General features: G+C 37.9%; 2 protein-coding genes across 2 annotated transcripts; both read left to right on the top strand.

The window, feature by feature from the left end:
• The first annotated feature begins 1,876 nt into the window (after positions 1 to 1,876).
• On the top strand, positions 1,877 to 5,733 carry LOC109180056 (serine/arginine-rich splicing factor SR45). Its single transcript, XM_019329550.1, has 12 exons — positions 1,877 to 2,210; positions 2,827 to 2,895; positions 3,245 to 3,333; positions 3,434 to 3,480; positions 3,572 to 3,652; positions 3,744 to 3,906; positions 3,982 to 4,207; positions 4,288 to 4,356; positions 4,605 to 4,718; positions 5,088 to 5,157; positions 5,245 to 5,282; positions 5,417 to 5,733. Exons 1-12 carry the CDS (start codon positions 1,987 to 1,989, stop codon positions 5,484 to 5,486), a joined length of 1,260 nt encoding a protein of 419 aa, XP_019185095.1. The 5' UTR covers positions 1,877 to 1,986; the 3' UTR covers positions 5,487 to 5,733.
• Positions 5,734 to 13,369: 7,636 nt separating this feature from the next.
• LOC109180057 (sperm-associated antigen 1) lies at positions 13,370 to 16,866 on the top strand. The gene is made up of 6 exons (XM_019329552.1): positions 13,370 to 13,476; positions 13,583 to 13,703; positions 14,988 to 15,235; positions 15,495 to 15,683; positions 15,789 to 16,389; positions 16,473 to 16,866. Exons 3-5 carry the CDS (start codon positions 15,041 to 15,043, stop codon positions 16,215 to 16,217), a joined length of 813 nt encoding a protein of 270 aa, XP_019185097.1. The 5' UTR covers positions 13,370 to 13,476; positions 13,583 to 13,703; positions 14,988 to 15,040; the 3' UTR covers positions 16,218 to 16,389; positions 16,473 to 16,866.
• The last annotated feature ends 10 nt before the right edge of the window (positions 16,867 to 16,876 follow it).

The raw sequence follows: 16,876 nt of genomic DNA, 5'->3' as shown, positions 1-16,876 counted from the left end.
CATATTTACCCTTAAAATAAATATTTCCTTTATTTTACTTCTCCAATAAATTATAACCACAATTTGAAAAAATAAAATACATTAATTGTTGAATTTAGAATACTTTAAAAATAAAAAAATAAATTTTAAAATAAAGTTTGAACCAACAGTTCAAATTGGATCAGAAATTGTGAAACAACGATTCAAAATAAAAACCAAATCGCGATTATATATACTTATATGTGAGATCAGAGTCAATATAAATGCGAAAAAAACATACACTATTTGCAAATATTATAATTCTAATTTTAAGCTATTGCTAGTAGTTGTTCCGATTTGAACCTCTGGTTCACGGTTCAGAATCTATTTTTTTCCACTTCACAATTTTAATAAACGGAAACCCAAATATTGGGTTATGTTATGAATCATAACCGAATTTTTTTTATTTGATTGCTATAGTGTTCGGTTCAGTTCGAACCGAACCGTGGCCATCCCTACGTATAAACAATAATTTGTTGAACAAGAGAAATAAATAAAATATGTATTTTAAGGGTAAAAATGTCTATTTAATATTATCAGGGGGAAAAACCGCCACTTTTATAATAATTGAGGGGGCAAATGTGGATGCATGAATAACTCAGGGGGAAAAAGTGCTATAAGCATATAACATAGGGGGAAAAAGTGCCATTTTCCCTATATTTAATTAATTAATCTAAAAATTGAAAGAAAAAATGGTATCTCATGAATTTCTCCTTATAAAAAAATTATTTCAATTTATAATTTATTGTACTATTAAATGTTTTCAAAAATAAATATTACTTCCTTTTAAATAAAATTATGTAAAATACTGATTATTTTAGAATTGTACATTATTAATTTAAAATTTATTAAAACAAAAAAAAAAAAAAAGATCCTAAATAAACTTGTTATTTTCAAATGTCAAAATAAAACATGTCAATTCATTAATGGATTGTTTATTTTCTCCATTACTATAAAATAAAATAAATATATTTAGAGGATTCTTGACGTGTTATGTATTTGGGTCTCTCAAATTCAAAAAAATGAGTCAAAACATTAACCCATCAAGTGAGTTTTATACATTTTGACTTGGGGATTGCATAAGGGTGCTTTATGCACAACAGGAAGAGATGCGGGAAAAGCAAATCAAGATGAATCTTATTCCCGCTCTAAACCTTACTTTCTTGCGAGGATCATTGGCAGAGAAGTAATTAAGCAACCTTCGATAGTTTAATTAGCATTAGCAATGCTAAATTAACAAAGGGGTAAAACTTCTACCATAGCTTCATCCTCATCACCTCATATAGTCATCGACTAGGATCAAGGGTTTGTCGCTTATGGCTAAGGTGTAAGTGAATGAATTTATATCACGATCGACTAAAAGGAAGATCCACTCGAAGATATTGGTTCAAATCCAATTCGTGAAAAAGAAGTGTCAAATGATTTTTATAGTTGCCGTGTTAACATAGCAGGGAATATTAGGACACTGAGGCGCTCGATGAGTATAGTATTTGCCGAGCTTTTGAATTCCCTATTTTCAATCGTTACAGTTGCGTCAATCAACTGTCATACAGACGGACACGAAAGAAACACAGATGACGAAACTGCAAAAGAGACCTTTTATATATTTGTTACATATATTAATTACTTAATGTTTACTTTTATCAAACACTTTTGACTAATTTAATAACTTTAAACTCTTAATTAACTTTTTGGTTAAGATTGACAAAAAAAAAAACCAAAATTTTGGATAGTATGTGTTGAAATTTCTAGTTTTCTATCATAAAAAGAACAAGAAATAAATGTTCCTTGAAGAGATGTTAGGCCCAATGGCTTTATCAACAAGTCAGGCCCATAATTGCGAAGCTCAAGATCAGATTACTCGTCCCCTCATTGACTCTCGCGCTTCGCCTCTCTTCACCCTCTCAGAGCTAGGGTTTAACTAAGCAGTGTGAATCACTGACTAGTGAACAACCGCGAGCGCCAGCCATGGCTAAACCAGGCCGAGGCCGTCCGGCGTCACCTTCCGGTTCTTCTCGCTCTCCCTCGCGGTCGCGTTCTCGTTCTCGCTCACCGTCAAGGTCTCGTTCTTACTCCGGCTCCGGTTCTCGGTCCAGTTCTCACTCTCGATCTCGCTCTAGGTCCTACTCTTCCTCTTCCTCTCATTCTCGCAGCGGTAGTTCGCGCAGCCCGAGCCCACCTCGGAGAAAAAGGTATATTTCAACCTCCAGTCGCCTCTAGTGCCCTCTTTGAAATGCATATGAAAAGCATACAGTTATGCTGACTATGGATATAGTTGTAGCTCTTGTTAATTAAGCTTTTTTTTTCATTTCCCACATTAACCAAGCATTACATTGTGGAGTAATTTCATGAAAATCTGGATTTTATGTAAATTAATTGAATTTCTGGAAAATTGTGAGATAATGGAAACTCTAAACACACTGAAATGTGTAGTTGAAACAATCCACCCACAAGCTTGTTATTATTCGTTTAGGTACAGACAAAGCTGAAGTTCCATTGGAATATTACATGGGGGGTAGGTTATTTATGTGTTAAAATCTGACCCAGCAATTAGCCAGTGACTCAGTGAGCTCATTTCTGGATTGTGAGAACCTAATTTGTCAAGTTACCATGTTGAAAGTAATATTTACAAGCATGGAAACATTTTTCGGTTTCTTATGTAAGGATGGCTATTTGACTCCCCTTATATTTTTTTTTTATTTTAATTTTAATTCTTTTAATTTTTCTGAGCTGGTTTATATGTTTGCTTTGTCTTACTTGTGCATTAATGATTCACCACTGTTTTACCTTGTATGGAGCTTTTCATAGTCCTGCTGAAGGATCAAAGCGAGGTCGTTCACCAGCAGCACAGCCAAAAAAAGCTTCTCCACCTCCAAGGTAAAGCTTCTTTAAAATTCTGGAATCAAATAAATTCTATAGTGGTGATAGGGTCCCAGAGCTCAATATGAGTTATACTTTCAAATAATAGTTATAGCCTTTTATGGTAAGAACAGTTTCCTCTGCACCACTAATTTTTAATTTGTAGCTGAAACTCATAATGATGATTTCATGCCTTGCAATGTTCATGAGAAAAACTTGTAGTTTATCCTTGGAGAAAACAATTACTTGAATAAACAGTATCCCTGTGCCTTATGGGGTGTGCATGGAAACAATACTAACTTGCTGCTATTACATAAATGCTACACTTCTGTCTTGCATTTCTAGACTAATGCATGAATGATTTCAGGAAAGTTTCTCCTATTCCGGAGTCTCTTGTGCTACACGTGGAGCACCTTAGTAGGAATGTCAATGAAAACCATTTGAAAGAAATATTTGGTATGTTAACTGTGTATATGGGACTATTGAGACAGTTCTTCAATAAGATTGTTAAAAGTACAATTTTTTTTGCCCTAAATTTATTTCTTTTACTTTTCAGGTAACTTTGGTGAAGTTGTGCGCGTGCAGCTGGTAATTGATCGTGAAGTAAGCATTTAATTTCTGTCTCATTGGAAGATGTAACATAATATTTATTTCTCTTCATTATGGTTATGAGGGAACGGTGTTGGACTTTCAGGTTAACCTTCCTAAAGGATATGCATATGTTGAGTTCAAGAATAGACCTGAAGCTGAGAAAGCCTTACTTTACATGGATGGAGTATGCCTATTATGTCTGAGGATGCCTTTCTTATTTTTTTTTCTTGACTATCCAATTCACAAATAATATTGTGTTGATGATCTTATTTTAGGCCCAGATTGATGGAAAAGTTGTTCATGCCAAGTTCACGCTAGCTGAGAGAAAGAAAGCTTTTTCACCTCCTAAGCCTGTGGCACCTTTTAAGAGAGATGGTCCTAAAAGTGATAATGTCACTAATGATGTTGATAAAGATGGTCCAAAGCGGCAGCGGGAACGTATGTTATCCATTTCGTTATTACTACATAGTAATAGTTTCTTGTGGAAAGAATTGAATGATTAATTTTATACAGCCTCTCCTCGCCGAAAACCTCTCTCTCCGCATCGAAGGAGATCTCCAATTGGACGAAGAGGATCTCCTAGACGAGAACCCGACTCTCCTCCCCGTCGGTCTCCTGTTCGTCGTCGAGATTCTCCTTATAGACGTGCTGACTCTCCACCTACAAGACGGAGGCTTACACCTCCACCAAGAGGAGGGCGTTCACCCTCTCCACCAAGGCGTTACCGGTCACCACCTAGGTTTGTTTTATTTTATTTTATTTTATTGTGGGTAGGTGAAATAGGATATATTTGAGCTATTTCTGACTACATTTTAATAGGGGGTCTCCTAGAAGAATCCGTGGAAGTCCTCTTCGAAGACGTTCTCCCCCTCCTCCTCCAAGAAGACGGTAATTTGACATACTGTTACCTGAAGATAGTGATATTTTTCCATTATACAATATTTTCTAGATTATATTTCATTGAGAAAGGCAAGCTGTGGAAGTGCTTGTTAATATTGGAGTGCATTTCTAATATAAATCATAATAAACCCTGACTTTCAAAAATCTGAAAATTGCATGGGTAACTTGTGGTATGACTGGTATTGACTTTCTGTTTATATTTGCTTAATTGCTTATGGTAAGTCCTCATCTTGTAGTTCACCCCGGCGAGCACGTAGTCCTCCCAGACGGTCTCCCATCGGTCGCAGACGTAGCCGCTCTCCTATAAGGAGGCCTGTACGATCACGTTCGAGATCTATTTCTCCTAGGAGGTAATGGATAAGTGTGGCCTTATTCCATAGATTATTCACACTTAATTTGAAAGTTTGACAGTGCTATATTGTACTGTATGGTTTTTCTGTGTTAGATATTTCTTCCGTCTTTCAGGTTATTTAACTAAATGGCATCTTAGGCACTTTTACTACCCCCTACTGGAGGGGTAAGAGGGTATATAATAAATTAATAAGACTAGTATTATTAAATTGTTCCCTAGACATGGAGAGAAGAATCTATAACTATTAGCCACCACACTTGAGAATTGAATTATTTCAAAAACTCAATAAATTAGTCTTCCCAAGTACTCTTTTCTAAATTACCATGCTTCATTCTGACCATTTGGACTGGTACTGCAATGTCAACAGAGCAAGAGGAGGACCACCTTCTAGACGCGGGAGGTCATCATCTTACTCCTCATCACCCAGTGCTAGGAAGGTTTGTATTTGTGGGTCAACTTTAGCAAAATGTTGTACTTAATGAGTAGCAGCATGCTAAATAATCTGTTGGCTATTGCAATTGCAGGGACCACGCAAAATATCTAGGAGTCGCAGTCCTAAAAGGTATGATTTCGCAGCTTTTTGTGTGTGCACACATATATAGTCCATTTTAATCCTTTGATATATACAGATGTTCATGTAAAAGGGTTTGTTCTTCTCGCCATGTGATTTTTTCTGATTTCTTCATCTTTTTTCAGGCCTTTAAGAGGAAAAAGCCCCAGCAACAGTAGCAGCAGTGGGTCCCCACCACCATCACGGAAGCCCTAGGGTGGAAGTTAGTAGTAAATTTCATGTACCGGTTGGCATCTGGATATGATCTATAAGAGTTTTAGCTTAATTGTGTATCCTCTGTAATGTGAAGTTGATTGTTGGATGTGGAATCTGTCTATCATGGTATGTCTTTTCATTAGTTTGAGTGTGAGATAATTTGAGCTTAAAAGAACCAGACATTTTGCATAGGATGGGATGGTATATCTGTCTGTTAATGACTTGGATTTCCATTTTGGTTCGTTCAGTTTTTGTACTCCGTATTATTTATTCCCAAATTGATCTCCCCTGTACATAAATGGCATCAACCCATTGTATCCACATCAATTTTCCATTTTGTTTTAGCAAGGAGAGCTTTGTTCCAAATTTTACAATCCCTCCCGGATGCCATGCGAAGACAAATATCATTTCAAGCAATATAAAAACATCCCATGGTGTTGGTATTATATTTTCTCTTATAAGTAAGTGGTACTTGTCAACATTACTTATTATTATGAAAAATGTAATGTTTTTGATGGAAAAAAATAATACTTTCACATCAAGATGCATAAGTATTATATTTTTCTTCAAAGTATTACGTTTTCCCTTATAAGTAACAAAATCCTTATTCATGATTAGTTTTACATTTGAGAATATAAGTATGATATTTGCATGTTGATTTGACGTGACCCGACTTGTCTCACGAATAAGGATCCGTGAGACGGTCTCACACAAGCGTGACCCTTTAGTAAATTATTTTGTGGACTCATGTTCACCTTGCAAGGTAAATTCGGGTCTAATGTTCACAATTTACATACTAAATGTTTACAATTTATCTTTTAAAAATTCACAATTTTGTATACTACACAATGTTAACATATATTTAATTGGTTATCTTGTTTTGTATTTCCTTTCAAATACTGCAGTCACACACCCTATATTGTATTCCCAAATTTCAATACTAAATATACATAATTTATACGTCGTTTATGACCAGGGTCCACCTTGCAAAATGAACCCCGTCCATGATATAACAATTCCAATCATTTCAAGCAACATAACATCTTTTTACACACCATAAAAACATCCTATGGTGGGTATTATTGATTTGTTTTTGTTCATTTTGTTTTTTTTTTTTTCCTCTTGAGAATTCTACCTTTAGTCATACAACTATTTTGACAAACCTTTCAAAAAAAAAAAAGAGACTATTTTGACAATTTTATATTTAATCTTTAACTTTTTATTTCATTGCATTTTTTTTTTAAAGCAAACACAAAGCAATATTATTACTTTAGATGCATTAAAATAAAGTTAGGAGAGACTACTTCCGAATACATTGTGACATGAGCTGAGGTAGTCGAAGCTAGAGTATGAGCAATACTGTTCAAAGTTCTAGGTACCGATACTATAGCACTAGAAGAGAAAGTAGCCATGATAGCTCTGCAGTCGTTGACCACAACGCCAACGTATGATCTCGGGGTAGAAGAATCATTGGTAATGTATTTCTGTAAAGTTGCACAGTCTGTGTAAAGGGACACAACCGTTACTTCTCGAGCTTTCAACCATGATAAAGCCTCCTTACATGCCAGGGCCTCCGCGGTGAGCGCATTTTCGCAGTATGGTAGGACCCCGTTCGTAGCGGCTACAAAACTGCCATCGTCCGCTAGCAACACCACGACACATGCCGTCGCTCCTGAGCCGGGGTCGAAAGACGCGTCGAAATAGCAGTGCAAGCTCGGTACAGTCGGCGATGCTTGCTGCTGCTGGGAGTGTGCCAGCGCACTGCTGTCCAGCCGCATTCCAGGTCGTGACCGACGCCACAACAGACCAGCAAACCTGGCTCGGCATTCGCAGATAAGCTACCGAGGCAGCTGTATTTCTTGCACTCCATAATTGGTAAAGCACTGCAATAACTTGAACAAGAATTCCCGGGGTTAAGACGGACATAGCATTCTGAAACCATTCTGCAAAAAGACTACCATGCACACAAGATATAGGGAGATGGGATTCATTCCAAACACGGTGTGCATACACACACCCGAACAAAGCATGCAATATATCTTCATTAAAGGAAGCACACATAGGGCAATATAGGTCTATATCAACTCGTTTTTCAATTAGGGCGGACGAGGTAGGCAGAATATCCCGAATTGCTCTCCATAAAAATGTTTTCCATCTTGGGGGATCTTTAATTTCCACAGGGCCGACCATCTGTCAAATCCAGTAGTATTAGATATTTCACCAATAATATTCCTATACCCACTTTTCACGGAATATGATCCATTTGGTTCCCTGAACCAGTTACCAAGAATCCCCATAGGATGGACATACCGGAACCCGAAGTATACGATTAACATCACTAGCATCAAAAATATCATTTAGGATACCAATGTCCCATGTCTGAGTATCCTGATCAATCAAACCTGCCACTTTTGACTCATGTAATTCAGGAGGCATAATAGTCTGAATCCTAAAATTGTCATCCAACAGCCAAGGGTGTTCCCATATCAAAGTAGAAAGACCATCACCCACCCTTCTCTTTATGCCGATGCAGACTAGATCATGGGCTGCCATAATACTCCTCCAATAGAAACTGGGGTTATTCCCTACACATGCATTAAAAAAAAGATGTCTTTGGATAGTACCTCGCCTTAAATACCCGTGCCGCCAGAGATTCTGGCTTTATGAGAAATCGCCAGGCCTGCTTGCCCAACATTTCCAAATTGAAAGCCTTAAGATCTTTGAACCCAAGTCCTCCAGCGATTTTAGGCTTACAGAGACGGTCTCATGCCATCCAATGTATCCCCTGTTATTGACGCCACTTTTTCCCCAATAATACCTGTTAATAACTCTTTGAATAGCTAAACAAACAGAATCAGTTAGCAAAAAAACACTCATAGAAAAAGTGGGCATTGATTGGGCCACAGTTTTCAAGAGAATTTCTATGCCTGCTTGGGACAATAATTTTTTATTCCATGACCCAATTCTTTAAGTTATTTTCTCCTCAATGTAGGCAAACACCTGTTTTTTGTTCCTTCCAATAAAAGATGGGAATCTCAAATATTTGCCAAAATCATCAACCTATTTCACCCCCAAAACCGCCACCACGTCATCTCTGTCGCCATTCCCAGTGTTCTTACTGAAACAAACACTGGACTTGTGGAAATTAACAGATTGGCCAGACAACTGCTCGTATCTAGTTAGGCACTGCTTAACCACACCTGCCTCCTGCGAATTAGCTTTAAAGAACAAGAGACTATCATCTGCAAAAAATAGATGGAAAATCGCAGGGGCGCCCCTTGCTACCCTACAACCATGAACCAGTCCCTGTATTTGGGCATTTTGTAGCAATAGGGATAGTCCTTCAGCACAAATAATAAAAAGATACGGAGAAAGAGGATCTCCCTGTCTCAACCCCCGCGTTGGAGTCACTACTCCACCAACCGATCCGTTCACGAGTACATTATACGAAACAGTTGTTACACATAACATAATCAATTCAACCCATCTATCAGCAACACCTAACGTCAACAACATGCACCTCAAAAATGTCCATTCCATTTTATCATATGCCTTGGCCGTGTCCAATTTTAGAGCCCCCCACATGGCTTTACCACATTGCTTTCTTTTTAAAAAGTGACCAACCTCCGAAGCAACAAGAATATTGTCCGTAATTAGTTTATCAGGAATAAAAACACTTTGTGACTCAGAGATAATACTATCAAGAAGGGGCTTCATTCTGTTTGCAATTATTTTTGCCATAATTCGATAAACAACATAACACATCGCAATCAGCCTTAAATCAGTAGCAAACTGAGGCACCTTCTTCTTGAGAATTAACACAACATTAGACACATTTAAACCATCCGGGAAGTGACGAGAATTCAAACAATTTAGCACAAAGATAGTTAACTCACCCTCCACTACATCCCAAAAATGCTGATAAAACCCGGATTCATTCCATCCGTACTCGGGGCCTTATCCGAGAACATGGAAAAGAGCCCCTTTAACATCTTCAACAACAAATGGTTTAACTAGGGCCTCATTTTGACACTCAGACACACATGGCAACAACATTTGAAAGAAATCATCATCAACAAGGGGATTACAAGACTTGAAAATATTTCCAAAATAGTCAAGAATCACAACATTCATAGCACCCTTACTGACCCGCTCCCCATCCGATCCCTTCAATCTAGATAAAGAATTTTTTACGGAAAGATGCATACCTATGATAGAATTTGGTATTGGCATCCGCTCACCGTAGCCAGTGTTACTTCGCCCTCTGCCTCCAGTAAACATCCTCTTGGGCTTCTAACTGTGATAGTTGTGTCTGAATATCACGATATTCTCCAAGAGATACTGGGTCAGTGCGTCCACTTAATCCCATTAGCTTCGCTTTAAGGAGTTTAATCTGTTTGCTGAAAAGGTGGAATTGGTCACCACCCCATGCATGCAAGCGTTCACTACATAACTGCAAGCTACTCATCAAACCACCACCTTCCCCATCAGACCAAGCCTGCTACACCACCCCGCGACAACCGGTATCTAACAACCAAGCCATCTCAAACTGAAAGCCACCACGCCCTCCGCCCACACGACATCCCAAGTCAGCAAGACCGAGGAAGAGAACTGAATGGTCAGATGTACATGTTAAGATATTAACCACCTTGGCCTCATCTAACATACCACGCCACTCAATTGTGGCCACAGCCCTATCCAACCGCTCCTCTACCCAAGCTTCCGTACCACTCCCCTTTTCCCAGGCATAGGGGTATCCGCCCGTGGGCATCTATATAAATTATGAATCTACAATATAAAATTATGGATCTACAGTATAAAAATTATGAATCTACAATATAAAAATTATGGATATGAAATCGTGCTCACCTTGCAAGATGAGCACGTGCTCACAGCATAACGTTCCTGCTTAGGGTGCCTTTATTGTTTTTCTCTTATTGGGTGTTAATTTGCAAGAATGGTATGGGCCATAACCTAGGGTGAATGGTATGGGCCATACTCCTATTTTTTCATTATAATACTTAATACAACGTGTTAATGTTAGGAAAATAATTAGTTCAAATTATTTCCTCAAATTTCCACACTAGGGTGATAAAGGTCCGATTCTATGGTGTTTTTTTAAAACACAAGTTGAACACTTTAGTTTGGGTGTTCATTCCTTCCGAAGGTTCGCATCAGTTATTGATCTACATCATCCTCCCATTCTTGAATACCTCGATAACCTTGGTCCGCAGAACAAACACAAATAACTAAAAATGAAAGAGATAAGAAGATAACTTGAGAGGTGGCAATAAAGATGCAATTTTTACCTTGTTAGCCACATATTGAACCAAGATCAGGGTAGGTACCATTGTAAGGCTTGAAGTCATAGTTAACAATGTAGTTTTTCTCCAAGATGTCAAGCACTTTTTCAAATACACAAATGCAAAAACCAGAATACTTTTGTGGATATTCAGGCCGTCTACCTTTACAAATTTATCAAATATAGTTCTTCTAGTTCTAGGAACACCAATTATTAATGGTTTTGCATTAGTAGGCATTCCCCATCCCTTTTGAACTCGACCCAATTCGCCCTCAAATTATTCTGTGGATCTGGGTTCAAATGTTTACAATTTACATACTAAATGTTCACAATTTACTTTTAAAAAATTCACAATTTGTATACTACGAAGACACAATGTTAACATATATGTAATTGATTACCTTGTTTTGTATTTACAAATTCCTTTCAGGCACACAATATTAACATATTAGGATTTAATGACCCTGTATCGTATTCACAAATTCTCTTCTACAGTTATGTGTCTTGATTCAGAAACACAATTTATATTCTAGAAGTTCACTTTCAGCCATGGTTGAACAACACGACAAGACCCACGAGGAAGAGGAGACAAATAGGATGTGATTAATCCAACTCCTCACCGCCCTTAATGCCAAACAATGCCACTGACGTCGAACAAAGGGTTGATGTACGTGGAAGCATTGGTGAACGGTAAGCCAACACAAGCTTTAGTAGATATTGGTGCCACACACAATTTCGTGACCGAGGATGAGGCTAGAAGACTTGGTTTTCGTTGGACAAAGGGGGAAGGTTGGCTCAAGGCCGCCAATTCGAGAGCCCAACCTTTCATTGGCGTAGTGCGGGGTGTAGAGCTACGCTTATAGGCACTTGGGAGGGCCAAGTGAATTTTTCCGTGGCACCAATGGATGATTATAAAGTCGTGTTTGGGATGGAATTTCTTCGTCAAGCCACAGTCATCCCCATGCCATCCTTTAACACGATATGCATTTTGGAAAAAGGGTCCGTGTGCATGATCCCAACCTTTGAAGCTCGTGAGAGGCAAACAAAAGGGCCACAACATTTATCAACCATGCAAGTTGTGGAAGGTGCGACAAAAGGCAAAGCTAACGCTGTGACCAAAGCTTGGGTGGACAGGAAGAAGAGGCCACGAGAGTATAAGCCACACCATGAGGCCGTGGAAAATCAAAGTTGTGGGTTAGCACGAAGGGCACCACGTGTGGTAACTAAGTCTTTCAAGCATGACATAGACGAGGTGCTCACATCGAGGGTAGTTCGTAGAAGAGGAGTTCTGCCTCAAACACACTACCTCATTAAATGGAGGGGATTGCCCAAGTCCGAAGCATCATGGGAGCCGGAGGAAAACTTATGGCAATTCCAAGACGTTTGGAGGCATACAAGGCGACGATGGCGTCACCGAATTAGGTGGGGAGGATGTAACGCGCGGGGCACTTTGCTACACATTTCCGAGGTTTGCTACATCTTTCTAGACTTCTCTAGAACTTGTACATAGCATCCCATAGTTGGTAGAATAGTTTGGAAGCATATAGATAACACTAGAAGATGTAGGGATGCTTTAAAATATTCTAGAACCCTATAGAATACTCTTAGTTGTGTAGAGATTTAGGGAATGTTCTAGAACTAGATTATTAACCATTAAATCAAGTAAATCTCCACCATCCATTGAAGGGTGGAATGACTATAAATACCCCTAATGGGGCTCATTTGTAACAATAGAAGGAATGTAAGAGTTGAAGTAATCCAAGTTCCTTACAAAGCTTTTGAGTTCTTTCTTAAGCTTCTTTGTGGGATTCTTGCCTTACTTATTTTCTTAGTCATCCAATCGTTAAATTAGCATCACCTTTGAGGGTCAAGCGAGGCTGACTTAGCTATTGCAAGAGAAATAATAGTTAAGAATGCACGTGACGTCGTTAGTGGGAACGAGTCCGTGACACTATGCCTAGCTAGAAAACTTCAACTTGTATTTGACCTAGTTAGTCATATTTGAGTCATAACTCATTAGAACAACTATAAACAACTACAATAACAAAATGGAGAAATTATGAGTACATGATAAAGCTAAATGCAAAGGAGCAACCACCCTTAAACAGAATTTGTTGCACAGATTTGTTATCATGATCATAAACAAGACATCACCAATAGAATAAGTTATCTACACTAAGGAATTTGTAAGTAGAAACAAACTCAACTCATGGAGAACAACAAACTCTAGAGAGGAGGGACGACATACTTAGCTTGTTGCGAGAGTGTAAGAATGTAAGATAGGTAGATAATGTCTTTGAGAATAAAAACATAAAGGAAATGACTATAGAGAGGAGGGACGACATACTTAGCTTGTTGCAAGAGTATAATAATGTAATGATATATCTCACCTCATTTTCAAATACAAAGTGATTTAAAACTAGTCTATGCCCTTACTTCTCTAAAATTTTTCTCATTCCTATTGCGGTTGAAGTGGATGTTTGGTTATTTCAAATTTCTTAGCAAATGATTGTTTTTTTCACATAATTGTATATCCCTATATTACATCAATTTGAGCCAGGGGTAAACTCGACTTTCTCTTAAATTATTGTTCTTCGTGCCTCTTGTACACAATGGAGTGCCTGCTTTAGGAATTAGGAAGCTGAATACGATGCTATTCTAATTCCTTATGATCGGGGTACAATTCTTGTAAAATTTCAAACTTGTATGCTTGTCTTACAAAGTGTTTCTGTACATCAAGTAATACTCAGTTCGAGGCGTTCTGCGGATTTGAAGTGATCTTGTTCTTCCGCAGATTAGGACCGGATGAAAGCTCCTGTCGCGCAATTTTGAGAATTTATTCTGATTTCTGGATTCGGCGTCAGTTGGATCTTCATCGTCCTCCAGTATCGATTCAAACCCTAACGATTAAGGAGGTAGCACACAACATCCATTTTCAGATCATTCCTGAACCACAACTCAATCGGCATACATCATTCTGTTTCAAATATTGATTTTGTTGTAAATTATTGATATCTCTCTTTCTTTTAATTTCTGGATAGTACATATAAAATCATATTTCATTTATTCCGGTAGATTAGTGAGCATTTGGTGTCTACTATTTTCACACTTGTGTGGTTGGGCTTCTGGTTTATGGCTCTTTTAGTGGAAATTCTGCTTGACAAACCGCAACTTCTAATGCATTTCTTTTGAGTATTCTCTGTTCTGTTATTATAGCTGTTCTAATGAGTTATGACTCAAATATGATTAACTAGGTCTGGTTTCTATGGTAAGGAGTATTAATTTCTTTGTTTTTGTTGTCAAATTATTAATTTATAGGTTTGTAAAATATTTAACTCCCCTCTATGATTCGCATGTTTGTAGCTCTCTATCTCTATCTTTGAACTTACCAATGACTTACCGTTAAAGTTTGATCTGATAGGAGTGAATACTGTTTGTTATCAATGCATGAGGTACAAATTGAAGTATCTAGCCATCAAACTATCTTGCAGCTGCCTATCATATTGGTAACCGTATCGAGTTTGAGTTAAATTCAATTAATATTCTGTGGTGCTCCCATTTTCTTTCTACGTAGTATTTACTTAACTTCGTATAGAATCTAGTGACAGCAAAATGAGACCATAAATTGGAAAATAGGGAAGTAACGGAAGGTTTGCTCAGATAAGTTAAGATGAAATATATAATACTAGGAAAAAAGTGAAGCTTGAATATTTTTGGTTACAAAGATGGTTTTGCTTGCCATAAAAGTGGATGGTTACTTCTTTGAGAATTGACAGCATTTATCTTTCTTTGAATTGTTGTATATTATGGTTATACTTCCTAATTGGGAATTGGATAAGCCATAAGCAATGCTTGATATTCTACTTGCTAATAATTTCGAGTTTGTTTTAAATAGGGTAAACGTACTTTTGGTCCCTAAATAGTAGCAATTTGTAAATCCAGTCCCTCAGTTACATGGTGTTGCAAATGTCATCTTTAATTGTCCCCTAAAGTGGTTATTGGATAATTTGTGCATTGTGTGAACTTCAACTTAGTAGCATATCTGTATGCAGAATTGCAGATAGATGCTGATTATTTGTAATTTGTATGCTCTTTTTTACTGTTTGATTGATCTAATTCCGTGTCTTAGAGATTTCAAGTGGCTGATAACCACAAATTTGTTTTCTACAGATTCAATAGTTTTATTTTGTTTCGTGTAGATCAATTTGAAGGATCTCAGTACAGATAAGAGAGAGGGAGATTGTGTGTAAATATGGCATCCTCAGCAACAGCTGGTAATCCAATCAATAAGATCGAGAGAGCGCACCAGATGTATAGAGAGGGCAAGTATGAGGAAGCGCTGGGTTTTTACACAGAAGCGCTTTCTTTGGCCAAGACTAAGTCCCAAAAGATTGCTCTCCACAGCAATCGAGCTGCTTGTTTTCTTAAACTTCACCTTTTCAACAAGGTTCTTTATTGTTTCCTTTCATTTTCTTTTCCTTTTAATTAATTTCTGGATGCTGACACTGCATTGTTTTTTACTTCTATTTTATTTTTTATACAAATATAATATTCATCCTTGAGGCTTAGTATAATTAGCTTTGTAAATATGATACTTGATTTAATGCTACTAAAGAGAGACGGCCTGGATTCTTCCTTATTGTAACTCTAGTAAATGTTTCTTGGAACCTAATTTCTATTTGACAGATCAATCCATTTTACTGTAGGCAGCAGATGAATGTACATCAGTTCTTGAGCTTGATCACAAACACACTGGAGCTCTGATGTTGCGTGCTCAAACCCTAGTCACTCTCAAGGAGTATCACTCGGCACTTTTTGATGTCAACAGGCTTATTGAATTGAATCCATCATCGGAAGTATATCAGAACCTTCATGCTCGCTTGAAGACACAGCTGGTAGTATCTCGGCCTTATTGGATTATGTTTATTCGAGTTCTTTTCGTCTATAGCATCATGTGCACCCAATCTATATGAGATTAATCTTCTTCTTGTTTAAGGAAGTCACTAGCTCCAATACCTGAAGCTGAAGTAGAACTTGAAGAAGATGATGAGGAAGACGTTGCAGAGCTTGAAGATAGTGAGGAAGATGTTTCAGAGCTTAAAGATGACAAGGAAGAACGTACTAATAGCAGTGAATGTAACAAGGATGTTGAATTTCAAATAGCAAGTGAAAAGAAAGTGGAGTCCGGAAAGGCTACTCCCACAACTGAAGTTGCGACTCAAGTTGAGAACCTTGAGAAATCACTTCAACAACAATCTGCAGGATGGCAAGCTATCCCGCAACCAAAAGGACACTCACGCCTTGACTACTCTCGGTGGGACAGGGTTGAAGATGAGTCCAGCGAAGAAGAAGATGACGATGAAGAAGACGAACCTAAGCCTCAGTATAGGTTCCGAGTCAAAACAGTTGGCGTGCGTGCTGTTAAATGAGAAAACGAAAACGTTGTTAAAACCGATCCAAGCATGCAAGTGCTGGTTCATTTGTCCGTTAACCCGCTGCATCGAAGCCATGTGGCATGTCATGTCGCCCTCTTTTCTTCTACACTGTGTGAGCTCTCTGGTTGGATGGCTTTAGTCTTGTGGTCAGCAAGTAGGGCGCTAACTGTTGAGCATATAACCATTAATGTACAATCCAACTATCAGCTTAGGCTTTTGGTTGAGATGGAGCACATGCTTCAATTCTAACTTCCATGGAACCTGCTGAAACAGCTTGTGCAACTGTGCAGGCTCCATATTTGAAGTGATGGAAGCAGAAAATTGTCACTGGAAAGACCAATCCTTTGAGATATTGCCCAGATGGACACATAGGACAACTTACAGTCCTTTATGCTGCTTGCTGATTGTATTCTTGTTCTGCCTTTGTCTCTATAGTCCTAAGGGGAATTCTTCAGCATCTCTCTACTCCATTTTATATTTTTTGTAAATCAATAATATCATTCTGTCATCTATCCTCCATTGCTCTTCATTCACTATTTGGTTTATTTATTTGTAATCTATACATAAATCTCTTTTTTTCCTGAGAATTACAGTGAGCAAATACATGTATTAGATTCTATTTGTTGGCAACAATTGCTTGAAATTTGATGATT

This window comes from Ipomoea nil, unplaced genomic scaffold (assembly GCF_001879475.1).
Source record: "Ipomoea nil cultivar Tokyo-kokei standard unplaced genomic scaffold, Asagao_1.1 scaffold0987, whole genome shotgun sequence".
NCBI lineage: Eukaryota > Viridiplantae > Streptophyta > Magnoliopsida > Solanales > Convolvulaceae > Ipomoea > Ipomoea nil.
Note: the sequence above shows the minus strand (reverse complement) of the source record. Positions and strands in the feature narration are given on the sequence as shown.

Coding starts and splice junctions, on each gene's coding strand:
- LOC109180056 (XM_019329550.1), top strand. CDS start 1,987: ATGGCTAAACCAGGCCGAGGCCGTCCGGCGTCACCTTCCGGTTCTTCT. Junction 2,896..3,244: donor AAAGCTTCTCCACCTCCAAG/GTAAAGCTTCTT, acceptor GAATGATTTCAG/GAAAGTTTCTCCTATTCCGG. Junction 5,158..5,244: donor CATCACCCAGTGCTAGGAAG/GTTTGTATTTGT, acceptor TTGCAATTGCAG/GGACCACGCAAAATATCTAG.
- LOC109180057 (XM_019329552.1), top strand. CDS start 15,041: ATGGCATCCTCAGCAACAGCTGGTAATCCAATCAATAAGATCGAGAGA. Junction 15,236..15,494: donor AACTTCACCTTTTCAACAAG/GTTCTTTATTGT, acceptor ATTTTACTGTAG/GCAGCAGATGAATGTACATC. Junction 15,684..15,788: donor CTCGCTTGAAGACACAGCTG/GTAGTATCTCGG, acceptor TGTTTAAGGAAG/TCACTAGCTCCAATACCTGA.